This window comes from Tinamus guttatus, unplaced genomic scaffold, assembly GCF_059628265.1.
Source record: "Tinamus guttatus ecotype Peru unplaced genomic scaffold, ASM5962826v1 Tinamus_guttatus_pri_ptg000116l, whole genome shotgun sequence".
Taxonomy (NCBI): domain Eukaryota; kingdom Metazoa; phylum Chordata; class Aves; order Tinamiformes; family Tinamidae; genus Tinamus; species Tinamus guttatus.
The window spans coordinates 119,613-135,106 of NW_028288650.1; the positions used below are offsets into that span (position 1 = coordinate 119,613).

At 43.1% G+C, this 15,494-nt stretch overlaps 3 protein-coding genes across 3 annotated transcripts in view; 2 read left to right on the forward strand and 1 right to left on the reverse strand.

The window, feature by feature from the left end:
* The window catches only part of PPP3R1 (protein phosphatase 3 regulatory subunit B, alpha), a 34,956-nt gene extending 30,900 nt beyond the window's left edge, over positions 1-4,056 (forward strand). The window contains exon 6 of the mRNA XM_088521287.1: positions 1,852-4,056. Within this exon, the coding sequence (XP_088377413.1) occupies positions 1,852-1,899 (48 nt within the window). The 3' untranslated portion in view covers positions 1,900-4,056. The remainder of the gene's footprint in view (positions 1-1,851) is intronic.
* A 1,591-nt stretch (positions 4,057-5,647) lies between these two features.
* PNO1 (partner of NOB1 homolog) lies at positions 5,648-9,702 on the reverse strand. Its single transcript, XM_088521227.1, has 7 exons — positions 9,529-9,702; positions 9,302-9,451; positions 8,143-8,226; positions 7,474-7,534; positions 6,656-6,773; positions 6,225-6,299; positions 5,648-5,711 (listed from the first exon to the last, which is right to left on the reverse strand). The coding sequence occupies exons 1-7, from the start codon at positions 9,700-9,702 to the stop codon at positions 5,648-5,650; spliced, it is 726 nt and encodes a 241-aa protein (XP_088377353.1).
* Positions 9,703-9,832: 130 nt separating this feature from the next.
* On the forward strand, positions 9,833-14,601 carry DNAAF10 (dynein axonemal assembly factor 10). Its single transcript, XM_088521236.1, has 8 exons — positions 9,833-10,021; positions 10,393-10,493; positions 11,551-11,681; positions 11,828-11,929; positions 12,291-12,406; positions 12,850-12,984; positions 13,418-13,515; positions 14,374-14,601. The coding sequence occupies exons 1-8, from the start codon at positions 9,833-9,835 to the stop codon at positions 14,579-14,581; spliced, it is 1,080 nt and encodes a 359-aa protein (XP_088377362.1). The 3' UTR covers positions 14,582-14,601.
* Positions 14,602-15,494: the final 893 nt, after the last annotated feature.

Here is a 15,494-nt window from a genome sequence, read left to right on the forward strand (position 1 = left end):
CCCCTGGTGTGTGGGACACGGTGGAGCACACGGGCTCGAGTGTGTCGGTTTGTGAGGGGGCAGCTGCTTCCACTGAGTGCAGCTGCCTGCAGAGGAGAGCCAGGCAGAGCCCTCTTCCAGGAGAAGCGCTGTGGGATCTGCACAGGAAAAAATAGTTAGCGCTAGTCTTGTGTTTAGTTCAGAACCAACAAAGCTAGATTGACATGGAGGCTTGCGGGGTTTTGAGTAACTGGTTTGTTGTAGGAAGCTGATTTTTCCTTGTTTTGAACACTTATAGTATACTTTTCAGTTGTGTTGAATGTCTTTGAATGCTTTATTGAAATACTGAGTGAAAAAGGGTAAAGAAGAGTGACTAGGTACAGTCTGTTGAGTAGAAGAAAAGCTTTAAACCACCTGAGAGCTGGGTAAGACGAGTGCTCTGCCTCTTAGAAGCTGCAGGTGGCTGGAGGGGAGAGCTGCATCCTGCAGAGGGTGACTCTAGCCTAGCCAGGTTAATCTCCCTGCCTCTAAACTAGGTGTCTGCTCCCAATCACCCTTCAGAAGGGTTTATCTTTTCTGTGCGAGGAGGGAGGTCTAGGTCGATTAGCGACCTCTGCAGAGCACAGCACAGCGTGTGTGGCGGCCACAGGAGTGAGAGGCTTCTCGCCCAAACGGACAGCGACTCCCCAAGTGCTGCTTCTGGAAAAGCCCGAACATGTCAAGACACACTTTCAGCCCCTTTGGTAGGGATGATGGTAACACTTCAGACCCAAAGTTGATTTAGATCCATCATGTTGGATCATGTTGGTATAATCAGAGTTGACAGCGAGCTTTAAATCTCTTATCTCTCTTATCTCTCTATATATACACACACACCATACGTTCAAACTTTTATTTGAAAATCACAGTGCTCATTTACACATTGGTTTTAAATGGAGAGTGTGTAGATTTATTTAGAATTGAATAGAACCTGCCTGAGTTGTGACATATGTGTTCAAGCATTGCATTTACTTCTCACCATTGGAAATTTGCAATTGAATTCAAGCAAGTAGTTTGTAATTATCTGCGTGTTTATTTTTGTGACATCTTGTTGAGAAAGTGAGGTTCTTCCTTAGCCATGTTAGCCTGCAGACACCCATAGACGAGTGAGACATTCCTTTTGTTTCTCTGCTGGGGTCTCTACTTTTAGCCGTCCACTGAACATCATTTTGCTCTTTCTCTTTCCTTTCTGTCTCTGGACTTCTGCACAGACTTCCTGTCTTGCAGTAGCATACCCCTCCCTTACATTTTTTCACTTAGAAGAGTGAGTGAGTGTATGCACATGTCTGTGCTCCTGGTTTATCTTCTTCCTTTTCTTACTGCATTTACCTCCTTTTGGATTTTGTGCAGTTCCTACAGAAATATTTTTCTATCACTGCATTTGACTGCTCCAGTTGGCCTTTAATATTCTTTCCATATTGTAAAAACAAAACCCAAATCCAACAGAACACTCCTGATTTTGCATCGTTCTCTCTTCTTCCTGCACGTGGGAGTCACACTTTTGGGACCCTGGTAAAGATGGAGAACTTCATAGAGTGTTTAAAGAGGAAAAAAGAAGCAAACACATTTTGGTTAGAAGGTCGAAGCACAGATAAATGGTAGAGTGACCCTGGTCTTTCCAGGCTCTTGGTGTGTAAACTGAACCAATAGAGTGACCTTGGGTGTTGCTTAATCCACATCAGACAGCGCTTGCAATATCTAAATTAGTTTAGCTTAGGCTAGAGATACATTTAGGTCCAATAATAATTAAATTTTATCTTCTGAATAAAGTTACTGTGTGTTTTGTTACCTTCTGAATCTCATATTTTTTGTCATTGTGTATTTTTCTCCTAGGTTGTAGGAGGCCTAGATATCCACAAAAAGATGGTGGTAGATGTGTGACTCTGTAGGGCACCACCCAACACTTTTGCTTTCTTCTCCATCTCTGAAGATCTGCTCAAGACGTCCAGCAATGCTCTCTGTGTATTTAAATGGAAGTATTTTTCTCTGTGAAGCCACATTTTTCCAACATGAGCCTCATGAAGCCAACTAAGTGTTATTGAACTTTTATTCTCTCAATAACTCAGTGTAGCACTTTAAATTCTGAAGGACAGCAAAGATTGAAAGAGCATATCAGTGTGGTGGAGAAAGGGAAGGGGTTGGCTTTTTAATTTATTTTTCTTCATCTTTTATAACAAGGAAATATCTATATATATATATGTGTGTGTGTATTTATATATAGATATATATGTAGCTTTCTATATGTAGTAGCTAGATGGGCTTTAATTTAATATACTTGATTCAGAAACAGAACTAGAGTACAAAGTGCCAAGCAGAATATTAACAGTTCAATATATGGATATACATCCTTACTTTTATTTCACACAGTTTTATATATATAGTAGAAGAATGTAAAATTTTAACTGGGTGTTAGGTAAACTCTTTTCTTTTTCCTGTGACTGTTGAGATGTTTCTATATATTGACTGGCTGACAAAGCGTTGCTTCTTATTAATTTACCTTAATTACTTTTTTTTTTTTTGGGTAACACAGGAGACTAAGTTTATTTATACCTGTTAATATATTACCAGGGACTGTGTCCCTTTGCTAAATAACTTAGTACAGTTCTACTTAATATGAGAATATAGTTTAATGCTACTGCCAAGAACCAGTCCCCATGGGTGCAGTGACTGCACAGTGTTCCCCTGGCCACTAGATCTTGTCACCTAGGAACTAGGAGCGATTACACTTATCCCTAGGGAAATGTAAACCTGCTATTCGAGATCCAGTTAGATGTGGCTGCTGCTCGTGATACTAGATGCGTTCATGATTTTCTCTTGTACTTAGTTTAATGAAATTAGGATTGACATTAACTGCAGGATTCCCATCTGCTTCTTTTGTATAGTACTTAGATTATAAAATGCTCTTGCCAGTAAATTCTGCTATTTCGACTATGATAGTTTCCCCTCTGCATTTAAAGAATACTACAAGTAGCGAATATTGCTGGTAATATTTTATATATATGTATATAGGATTCATACATGGGGAAAATCTTGTTAACCTATGCCATAGAGGAGGAGAACTTCACACTATCTAAATTTATACCTCTTGCAGTTCTCCAGCCCTTTGCCTGGAGAATTTTTCTTTTCTAGATTTGTCCATATCATAATTTGTAACGGATGGTAACTTGATATATTTGTGTGATATAAAAGTAGCGAGCCATATTTCATGACTTTATATCATCCCTTCCCTTTTCTGCAATGGTACTATTGGCTGGAAGGAAAACATTTGGTAGGTTTTTTTTAGGACAGTACATCTTTCCTGTATAGTAGTTTTTCTATTTAAAAAGAAAATTGTTTTATAATCAGCAGTGGAAAGTGCAGGTTTTCTGAACCTAGTTCAGTCGAGCACCTGTCTGCCATAGCTGTTCCTTCAAGTGAGTGCTGCACATCATGGGCTCTGTCTGTGAGAGAGAAATTCAGGTGCTTGGTGTCCTTGCATGACATGAAGTTTTGCATGTAGATCGATTTGAAATGTTCCTCTTGTTTACATAATTTGCATAATTTAAAATACAATGTTGCCAAACTTTGGTAAATGTTCATGTTCAAAACAAAACCTCTCCACTACATGTAACTTTCTTCCCCTGGATCAGTTACATGGCTTATCCCAGCCCGTGGTTGTATCTGCTCCAGTGTCAACTGCCATGTGCTCTGCTTCAAGGGGGAACGAGTCTTTTGTGAATTTTTTGTACATAAGTATTTGTTACAAACATTTTAGCAAGTGCTTTCAATTTCTCTTACTTGCTTGTGCATATCTTGGCTGGCGTTATAGAAAATAGTGCTAATGTTATTTCCTTAAGGGGGTTGCAAGGGGAGGGATGAGGTTTTCTTTTTTTTTTCTTCTTTTTTTCTTTTTCTTTTTTTTTTTTTTTTTTAGTTTGTGTGGGGAAAAAATGATTTTTGTTGAATGTTTAGTTTTTCCTCTGCATGCTACATCATATGTTGTGGGAACTATAAGAACCTTCATACTATATGAATACAAAATAAAATATTTGAACCTTGGCTTGAGCTCTATTTTCCTAAATGTTTCCTTTTAAACTTAAGACAGCTTTTCACCCACCCAGGTTTAAACCAGATTTGCTGTCTGTAATTTCTTTAACCCATCTTTCTTAAGTTCTAAAGACTTAGAAAAAAACTATATAAGAATAGACTGTCTGCTGAACACTTCCAGGCTTCACTTTAATGTTCCAAGCCCCCATGTTTTGTTTCTTTTTAGAGACATTAATTCTTTATGTGCTACACTTTCTCTTTGGAGCATGAAAGGCTGCTGATTTTTCTGCAGGTGGAAACAACCCTTGTGGTAGGAATTTCCTCTGCAACCGCAGCTTGGACTCTATATTGCCTTATGCGTTTCATGGATCATAAAATGCAGCACTTGAGAAATTTCGTTTTGCTGCATGAGTGTCACATTCTCCCCTTCTACAGCAGCTCTTGCTCAGGATACACTAACACTCTCTTCATAGTGTTTCAAGGTAAGGGAGAGGATGAGGCAACACTGATTTTTATTCTTGCTTCATGTAGTAGGTGCATTGCTTTATCTGCAGCTGCTTAAGGGGGCAGTTGTCTTCCCTAGGGAGCTGGGGATTTTGGATAATTTTAAAAAACAGTCTTAGCTCTTTGGTGTTGAAGACTTGAAATAATTTTGCCATAAAAACACTCCCTGGTACGTGGGGCACTGCTCATGTTACAGATATTGTTTCTCAATCTTGTGCTACTTTATCTATTTTCTTTCACTGTTTTGAAATAGTTTTAGGGACAAGTCTAGCAGGGGGAAGGGGCCCCCAGGGCAGTCCCAATGGGCCAGCTCCTGGAGGTTCCCTCATCTCCCTATTCCGCATCAAGGGATCGTGAGTGTTCAGGGACACGTGGGTACTTGGGGGGCAGCCTTGGGTGCTGCCCCAGAGCTTCTGAGTGCTCCCTCAGGAAAAGGATATTGGTGAGATCAAAATAAACCTTGCTCTCCTAGGAACAACTACTCAGGATTAAGTGTACTACTAACTGCTTAATCTTTCCTTTTTTTCTTTTTTGTTCAACATTCTGCTGTACGAGCAGCAGACTTCACATGCCTCCAATTTGTCATATAAAGTCTCAGAAGAGGGATAGCTGAAAAGATGGTCTCATCCTAAAGCCTCTCAGGAGTCTCCAAGTAAACACTGAAAGCTACCCTTGAGTCTTTCTAGAAAGGTGCTGAGCCAGGGCTGTAGGGTTGCCAGCACTTTGTGCCATCTTCTTTAGGCTCTTCAAAGCCTTCTCAAGGCCTTCTAAATCCTGAAAATGCTGCCTTAATTATTTGAGAGTCAGAAAATCCTTTAGGTGTTGAGAATAAGCTTAAACACAGACACTTTAGACTTTTTTTTTTTTTTTTAATACCTACACACAAGGCAGAATCACTTAAAATACTTGAGCTGGGCTGCCTGAAGGGAACTGGACTGCACAAATAGTGCACAAATAGTGGATTTTTCTGGGCTTCCATGTCCCCTAGAAGGTAAAACGGGTCCTTGTGTAACTCTAGGCCTCTGCAGTCCATCTCTTGTGTACATGGAGGTCCTGCCTCCCAGCCCCAGTTCTCGGAGTGGCAGCAGCACTTTGCATCTCAGAACCTTTCAGCTGCTCTGCTGGCCACAGCCCTAATATTGCCATAGACTTTGGAGGGTGGACTCCCTGTAGCAGAGAAAAGGACAAAGTCAATGCAGCCACCACCATGGCACTCTACAGAGTTGTTTTGCTCTCCTGCTTCTGTGTGCACCCCATGGAGGAAGGGTAAGGAAGATGCTCCCTGTCTATTCCTGCATGCAGTGACTTGGGCTGCTGCTGGGACAGGGGCTTCCGGAGGCTGTTCCTGTGCTGAGAGCCCCGGCCGCCCTCCCACGGCTCCCTGCTGCCCGCCCCCTCAGCAGGGCTCCTCCGGGACCACCCCGGAGCTCCCGAGCCTGGAGAGCTTTTCCACAGGAGGCGGCTGTGGATGCAGACACCAAGCCCTGCAGGAAGGAGGGGAAGGAAGCAGGAGAAGAGCACTGCGCTCCCTGGCTCCCAAGGGCAAGAGCCACCCCCAGCAGCCACCCTCCTCCAAGAGCACATGCAGGTAAATGGGACAGGAGTTAAGACCCCCCCTGGAAAAACCTCTAACTGCAACCAGTTTATTTTCATGTAAGGAACAAAGATAACAGGACTTACCTAAAATTAGATTGCAAATTGCTGTCCGTGCCATTTTTATGTTCTGAAAAGATCCCAAAATATGAATTTTTCTGGAAAAAAAAAAGCAGGTATGAAGCATTAGTTACTGGAGGGGGAAGAAAAAAAAAAATCACACAATAAATGGAGAATCTGGAAGTCAGAGGTGAACAAGAGCCTTCAAATCACTGTACGAATTCTTTTTCCACAGTTGTAATCTTTTTCTAATGAGGTAGATATATTTTGTAAATACTCTGCTGGATTTTAGAATTTGCCAGTTTACTACTGTAGCAGCTTTGGGAGAAAAACATTTTTTATAGGGCTGGGGGGTGCAATTTTGATTGCTCATACAAAGACATTCTTACACTGCGTAGAATCATCCCTTTCTGGATGTACTGGTATACTGTCTAGGAGGAAAGTCTGTACTTACGTGTCAGCAAGAACTATTCGTGTTCTTGTCACGTTTTCTATAGTGAACTTGGTTTTTCCACCTTTCCCTGCTATTCTCCCTATTGCTCTTGACAGATGGTCTCCTTTCAAAGGCTTGACTAGAAGGAGAAGAAACAAAGTAAAACATCAGATGTGTTTCTGGAATACATTGTGCAAGTTACTGAAATGACCAACTTATGTTACTGAAGCAACCTTACTGTAGGTGAAATATATATTTATATTCACATATAGTGATATATGTGACAAACATCTAATGATACATGGCCACAGTGTTTGGCAACACAGAACTGTAATAGAAGGTACCAGGCAGTTACGACTGAAGAAAGAAACAAAGCAGGAGCAGAGAGAATTAACCCAAATAGGAATATAACAGATCAGACATCAATAGCTCTGTCCTTCGGCATCCTGCCATGCACTGCACAGTGTCCTCTGCTTCCCTGCTACGTTTAAAAAAAAAAAAAAAAAAAAAACCACCACATAAATAACAAAAACACCCACATGCTATGCTCTCAACCCCAGGACACCTTCAAGTAAGTTTAAAGAACTGTTTTCTATGATGAGGAAAATTCAATCAGATAATTAATTTGGCAAAGGTCATTTTTAAGCAAGCAGTCTGGGGGGTTTTGTGAAGACATCCTACAAAGAGGACTTAACCTTGGAGTGTTCATACACTTAGACAGGAATCCACTATGACTGACAAGGTAAGAGCTATTTTGTTTTGAAGAGAAGGAAAAAGGAAAAAAAAAATTCACAGATGATAAATGCAACTGCTAGAACATCACAGCGGAAAATACTTACCATCTGTAACCTCAAAAGATTCTAGAAAAAGATCATCTAATCTGATGAGTGCAAGAGCATCCTAAAATATTAACAGATCAGTTATCAGTAAGTTCATTACAGCACCACAATACATACTTGCAAGGCAATATATTATGCATTTCCTTTATGTACATAAAAATATTTCCCCATGTAATGGGTCAAATAGATAAAAACAGCCCAGCTGCTTCTTCAGTAGCAATATAGACTTCTAGTTTTGAACAGAGAACACTGCAAACATCATTCCCCCATAATCCACGTAAGCAGGTGAGGTCAGTGTAGGTACCCTGCTAAAAGGGTTTCTTCTCAGCGAGGAGAGCTCTGAACACAGCTGTAGCTATTGACCTAACCTAACCCAAAAGGAACAGTCTTTGCATGAGCAGAGCAGCTCTAAGCCCTTAATTTCATGTTTCTCTCTTATGTATCACAAGGTATTTCCTCTATTTCATAAATGTAAAGAACAGTATCACTGACAGTAAGATGCATGCCTTTTGAGGATTATATTTCCACTCATACACAATTTCATGTATTTTTTTAATCTAAATACCATTTTATTATTTCTTACTTGCAAAAAGGCCTAATTTGCAAGAAGGCCTAAGAGCTAAAGCAACAAATTCGAGCAGCGCTCTGCCTCGCTGCTGGCAGACTCACCTCCACTTGAAAGCCCAGCACGAACGCCTTCACAAAGTCAGCCGCTTTCGTTAGAGCACTTATGTCCTTCGTCTCTTGACAAGTCTGCACGAGAGGTGAGGTTTGCAAGCTAAGACCATTCGAGTACAATCATGACTTGAAAAAGAAGATCTAAGAAACAAAGGCTGAACATGGAAAGCTGCACCCAGGAGATGCTCCTTCTCTATTGCCTGAATATGCTTTGTGCTTTCATGTAACGCCGGTTCTCCGCCACAGGTCACTCAGCAGAACTGCAAGACCATTCTGGCCCTCCCAGGTTATTTCTGGGACATGTAACCCTGGCCTGGTCACATCACCTTCCCTAGCAAGTTGGCGTTGACTTCTTGTTGATATCAGTATCGGTATTTCCCTCATTTCTCCCTTGTAGCTACCCTCTTGCTTGCAGTAAACTTTAAAGGTTTGGAAGCAAAATTAGCATTGGTGTCTGAATTTTCCTATTACATCTGAAAACCTTATACGTTAATATTGCTAATGCAATTACTCACACATCAGGAACATAGCACAAGCTTTGGATAAACAGCTAGAATAACTGGTTCCAGTAAGAATAATAAGAATGAAGAATAAACAACACCACAACTTGCAAGTACACGTTGCTCTCTGTACCCTGCACTATTTCAAGGCAATCCACTAAAGAACTACAAGGTTTTAAATCGTGTTCCCTTATCTGCAACTGTGAACAAAAGATGCCAGGGTCCCCTCAGAAAACCTCTATCAACTCATAACAGCCCCTTTAAAGTTTAGTAGCCTTAAATACCTGAAAGATACTGATTTTGGAATGCACTAACACACAGACCAACAGTCTTCAATTAATTTGCTAATGAATAGCTTTCCTCTTACAAAAACAGAGAAAAAAACAGTTTTTGCAGGCCACCAAAAGGTAGAATTTTGTTTTGACTGCTTGCTTCTAGCACTGACTGACAGATGTTATTTCAATTCCTCTAACAACTTTCACCGTTTCTCCAAGTATTTTACAAATACTTATAATGCCCTTGGCAAATACCCAAGGGTTCGACCTGCTGCCCAGAAACCCATAACGAACACCACAGCGGTACCCGAGCGAGACGCTGCGTTTTAAACGCCTGTTTAACCAGAAGCGCCGCAGGAAGGGCCCTCCTTCTACCTTGATTTCGACGTTCCTCGTTTTCAGGTTGAACCTGATCTGCAGCTGCAGGTGCTCCACGACGGGCGTGAAGATCTTCATCCAGTTCTCCTTGAGCGGCGTGTACCTGTTGGCCGGCACCGGGATCCGCCTCGTCTCCTCGCCGCCGGCCTGCCGGGGAGCGCGGCGTGAGGGGGGCGGAACCGCGCGGCGAGAGGCCCCGCCGGCCGCCTCCGCGCCCCGCGCACCCGCAGCGCCTCGGCGGCGGCGGGCGGGAAGAGCGGCCTCTTGCCGGGCCGCGGCCCCGCCGCGTCCGTGTCCATCGCCGCCGCTTCCTCGCCGCCCGCCCGCCGCTTCCGCCTGCCGCGCCTGGACGCGACACTCGTGAAGCCGCCCTCAGCCCCGGCCTCCGCCGCCTCCATGACGGCCACGCGAGCCCACGTGGACGCCCCGGCGGCCGCCGGGAGGAGCGCGGCGCTTCCGGCGGGGCGGGGCGGGGCGGAGCGGGGCGGCGGGGCACGGCACTTCCGGCGGGGCGGGCGGCCGGGCACCATGTCGGCGGCGGCGCTGGAGCGGCCGCAGCTCGTGGCGCACGCGCAGCACGCGCTCAGCTACACGGCCTTCGAGGGCAAGTGGGTGCCGCGCAGCGCGCGCCTGCTCTGCCTGGGCAGCGCCCCGCGCGGCACCGGCGTCCTGCAGCTCTACGAGCTGCGCGGCGGCCGCCTGGCGCTGCTGCGCGAGGTGAGGCCCGCCCGCCGCCCGCCGCCATCTTGCGCCGCGAGGCGCCGCTCGGTGCGGGGCTCACGCAGAGGGGGAGAGCGGCGCGGCCCCGCTCGCTGCCCCTTCCCGCCCTGCGCTGGAGCTCGGGGAGCCCCCACACCCGCGTCTCGCAGCCTGGCGGCCGTCCTGGCCACACCGGGCCCGGGGGCTGCAGCAGCGCGGCCAGATGCCCTAGGGGAGTAAAAATGCCAAATAATCCGTGGGAGTTCCACTGAAATCCCCGATAACCGAGTGGGCTTTCGGGAATCGCCTGTGCAGGCTATGGTCCCTTAGTGTCGTGCGCTGACACAAAGCTTTTTTTATTTATTTATTTTATTTTATTTTTTTTTAAGATTGAAAAGGCCAAACCTCTAAAATGTGGAACTTTTGGGGCTACATCGCTGCAGCAGAGGTACTTAGCTACAGGAGATTTTGGTGGAAACCTCAATGTATGGTAAGAACACGTTTTCCTCCGAAGCGTTCCCACGTGGTGGAATGCACGTTCAGCTGAAGCCGGTGTTTGGGCTTTGCCTCTCTCCCTGTGCAGGAATTGCTGTCCCTGCCGCTCTGAGTGCGGCCCAGTCGCAGGCCTGCTTGGCTAGGGCCACCCCTGTGCTCACACAGCATGCAAGGAGACAGCGCTGCGCTTTAAGTTAACATGGTTTCATTTACATCTTCCGTTTTCAGCTACATAAATCTGTAAAAGCTTCCAAAGGAAATTTAGTCTCCTTTAGGAAAAGGTAGTTTTTTTTTTTTTTGTGAAGAGGCTTTTAGATGGATGTGTGAGTATGAATAAGAGATTAATTACAACATAAATGTCATGGCTAGGTTACATGCATCTTTTAGTCTCTTTATTTCAGGTAGGTAAATGAAAGTTATATATGTATATATATAAAACAAACAAAAACTAAACACACACAACAAACTTTCTTTTGACTCTCCTTTTTTCCTGTTTTATTTCTCTTGCCAGGGAACTGGTGATTCTACTTTGTTGGAATACTGACAATGACATGGGTTGATAGTTAACAAAGGAATAAAAATCAAAATAATATTAGTAAAGACTTGCAAAGCTCAAGAACCAGTGGGAAAGAGCCTGAGATGCACACTTGGGTGGGTGCAGCTTTTATTGGAACTGGAGGAACAGCTGTCAGATGGGGGAGCATCCTTATTGGGAGCAAATGGGTTTGGGGAGTATTTCTGATCCGCAGTGTGGTTACTTTTGAGCCTCCCACAAAGGTCGGTTCCTGTGGGTGACTGTGAGGATCCCACAAGTGGCTGGATGAAAAGGGAAGTCCAGACCTGAACAAAAACCTTCAGCTCAATCCAAATTAATGACCAAAGAAGACATCAGAGGAAGACGCTAGGTCCTTGCTGCTGATATCAGTGCTTTGTTGTTGCCGTGGAAGGAGTTCTTACATGCTGTGCTCAGGCCATGTTTCCACTCATTTTTATATCAACCCCGATCATCAAGGGAAGTGCCATGTTATCTCTTCTTTTTTTCTTTTGCCTAGGAATTTAGAAGCTCCTGAGATACCAGTGTATTCTGTGAAAGCTCATAAGGAAATCGTGAACAGTATAGATGGTGTAGGTGGCTTAGGAATTGGCGAAGGTGCACCGGAAATTGTGACTGGCAGTCGAGATGGTGAGTTAATCTACTCTGAAAGTCTTTGCAGTTATTCCAAAAAATAGTCTCCAAGCTCTGGTGGCTGGGGACCGTCTCTCAGTGGGAAAGTGAAGGCAGTGTGATGGTTTGTCCCTAACACAAACTCCGTTGTGGCTCTTTGGCAGGAACGGTGAAGGTGTGGGACCCCAGGCAGAAGGATTCTCCTGTTGCTAATATGGAGCCTGTAGAGGGGGAGAGCAAGAGAGACTGCTGGACAGTCGCGTTTGGTAACTGAATTGGGAGCCAGTTGTAACCGGTCCGCCCCCACACAGGACTGTGCTTTGACAGCCCACCATTTCTGGGAGACGCCTGCATCCAGATATAGTCTTTGTGATTTCAGCAGTACTCGGGGGAAGCAGAGGGATGGGGATTTTGTTCATATTGTTTGAAGAAACAGATTGCCAGTTTTGAAGTTATATTTTCTCTACACTTTAGGTTTGAAAACCAGCCCATTCATTAAATCTTAATATTACAATAGTAATGTTTTTCTTGACTTTGAAATTGCAGAGCTAGGATTTCTGAAACTCACTTCTGAAAGCCTCTGAAGAGAGTTTTCTGTGCTCTGATTATTTTTTTCTCTGTGTCTAGGAAATGCTTACAATCAAGAGGAACGTGTTGTATGTGCTGGATATGACAACGGGGACATTAAATTGTTTGACTTAAAAACCATGTCACTGCGATGGGAGACTAATATTAAGAATGGGGTAATGTATCAGATGAGCTTGTTTTCATTCTAGCATGCATGCAGGATGGAAAAACTTAAAAGGATACTTTGTCTATTGAAAATCTACCTGGAAGTCTTATCTTCTAGGATTATAGCAAGGATTTTTTTTTTTGCAAATTCAGAAGATTACACTTCTGAAGCTGTTAAATCTGGATAGCATGAGGTATTTCAGCAGGAACTATTTGGGTGGGTAAGCTTGGGTGGTTTGGGAGTAACATGTTGGGTCATGTTTTAGGTGTTCTTTTGGAATTTTGATACTTTCAAGCTGGTGACATTGTTATTGTAAAAGTGACCAATGATTATATTATATTTGCTTTATATTACATTATATTTACAAATCTGATTACAAATCTGAGAGCAAAGATGTGTGTTTTATCAGTGGCTGAATTTCAAGGTTGAATAGGTGTGTTGTTGTATTTCCAGGTGTGTAGTTTGGAGTTCGACAGGAAAGATATAAATATGAACAAGCTAGTGGCCACATCACTTGAGGGAAAATTTCATGTTTTTGATATGAGAACTCAGCATCCGACCAAAGGCTTTGCTTCCGTTTCAGAAAAGGTATGAGGAGTCAGAGGACAACTTGCTCTGAGACAAACTTTGAAATAAGCTGCTGAAGTATTTGGAAACGATACAGGTTTAGAACTGTTGTGTGTGATGTTGGATAGAGGCTTGGGTATTGGGGCAGGAGGGGCCGGCGCAGGGCTGGCCTGGCCCGAGCTCCTCCTGTGCCTTCCCCTGCCTCCAGAGACCGATCCTGGGCTTCTCTGGCCTTCGCTCCCATTGCAGCTCTCTGTGCTCAGTTGTGCTCTCAGCCTGGCAGGGGCATATCCAGTTGTGATGAGCACACAGATTTCCATCTTAACTGTATCCCAAAATAAGTAATAAGTGCATGTGGGCTGACTTCATGAAAGCAGCAGTGGCTGAAGATCCTGCATTCTTTCTCATGGAGCTGATTTGTAACCCACTTTCATACAATGCTGTTTTTCATCAGGCTCACAAATCTACCATGTGGCAGGTTCGGCACCTCCCGCAGAACAGAGATATATTTATGACAAGTGGAGGAGCTGGGAGCCTTCATCTCTGGAAATAGTAAGTGATCCCTCTCCATTTTACAGCAGGAGAAATCAAAACAACCATATATTGTTTTAAGAAAGAATCTTCCTGAAAACACTGAGTGGGTCCTGCTTTTAAGCTCAGAGGTTCTAGTTAAAATTTCTGTTTACAAGTACAGTAGAAAAGTGATTTCTATGTCAGTACTGGATGATGAAGCCTAAATTAATCCCTAAAGAATGTGATTATTGACAGCATAGGTGAACTGTGCCCTTGTCACTTACCTTAACATACTGGAGATCCAATTACATTTTCAGTCAACAGGCTGATAAGTGGATTTCTTAAATTTCTTGTATGGCAGCAGTTATGGATAAGAAAGATATTGAAAGCCCAGCCTATAATAATTCTTAACTTGATATCTTCTCAATTCCATGCCAAAACAGTGTAATCATCATGATGCAGTGATACAGATCCCTGTAACCCTTTTGTTTCATAGGGAGAGATGTAATTTTCTTTCCTGTGGCAAAAGTCAAATGGTTGAAAAATGCGGAGGTGTGGGAGAGAAGTGTCAGGATTCAAAGGCGTTTTACTGAAGGGTTAATTCGGAACAAAGCGTTCAAGAGCTGTGTCCAGTGCCTATGCCTATGATGTGACTGTGAGTGAGATCCTTCGGATCCAAAGCACTCACCCTTTTGGATTCTGTGAATGGTGAAGAGCCGCAGCATTAAATATTCACTAAGAATGCACTGAGGATGTGGCTGGATATAATGATTCATTATTCCTAAGATATTCATCTTATCTTGAGAACAGAGGAAACCCTTTTCTTTGGGCTTATGAAAATGAAAAGGATGATGATGTTTGTATAATTAAATTTAAAACGCATGTTTTACTTGCCAGTGAATACCCTGCTCAGCGCTCAAAGAAGGATTCGGAAGGAACTGAGATGGGGGTGGCAGGTTCCGTCAGCCTCTTGCAGAATGTGACTTTGTCAACACAGCCGATTTCCAGCCTGGACTGGAGCCCCGACAAAAAGGGCCTGTGTGTCTGTACTTCGTTTGACCAAACCGTGAGGGTGCTCATAGTGACCAAACTTAACAAAATCTGACAGGACAACCGCGATTGTCAGTGGGAAAGCAAGATAACTTGCATTTGTAAGTATGGGTGGGAGACACCTCCTGTTTCCAGCTAAATTAATTATTAAAACTGGATTAAAGAAATAGAGGCCAGATCTTTCTATTGAAAGTTCAGAAATGTGCCATTAGAGTTGTTTGATTGTGCTGCAATGACTTGAACAAGTTACTTAGGCACAAAACTTTCACCTTCTTGAAATGTGAATTTCCATTAAAATGTGCCTTTGTTTTATCACAACCTGTAAGTTCACAAATTACTATATATTTTTTGCAGTTTAACCACAGTGGAAAATATGTTCTCCTTTAGGTAAGTCAAACCTTAAATGGTTTGACTTTTTTCTAAATAGGATTTGTCCATATGCATCTAGACTATGGAAACTGCTATATGATTCTTCATAGAAATTCCTTGATCATATTAGAATGTTTAAGTGACTTAGATTCTTTAATACCCTATAATGAGTACTGAAACATTCAGGTTTGATGGAATAAGCTTTTCTTGAAGATGGTATTCAAATTAAACTATTAAGCATGATGCATTGTTTTATTGTTTTATTGGTTTAGTTTGTTTTTGTAACAAAAATGTTGTTTTGTATATTTGCTTGTAACTTTGGCTACAAATAAAGCTATGTGGAGTGCTGTTTCAATATGAACAAAGTATATTATTCAAACATCTGGAGGTCTGGAGAAAGGAAGTGTGGGATGTGCAAGAGTGTTTTGTAATACTTAGATAAAACATCATTTTGCAGCAACAGTTACTAGAATTTACCTCCATCATGAACAACTGTACGGCAGACAAAGTACTGTCTTGTCTTTAGCACTACGGTTCTCCAAAACCCCGTATGATTGAGCAGTTAGTTATTGTAGTTGCACCCCAAATTCTCTTTGAAA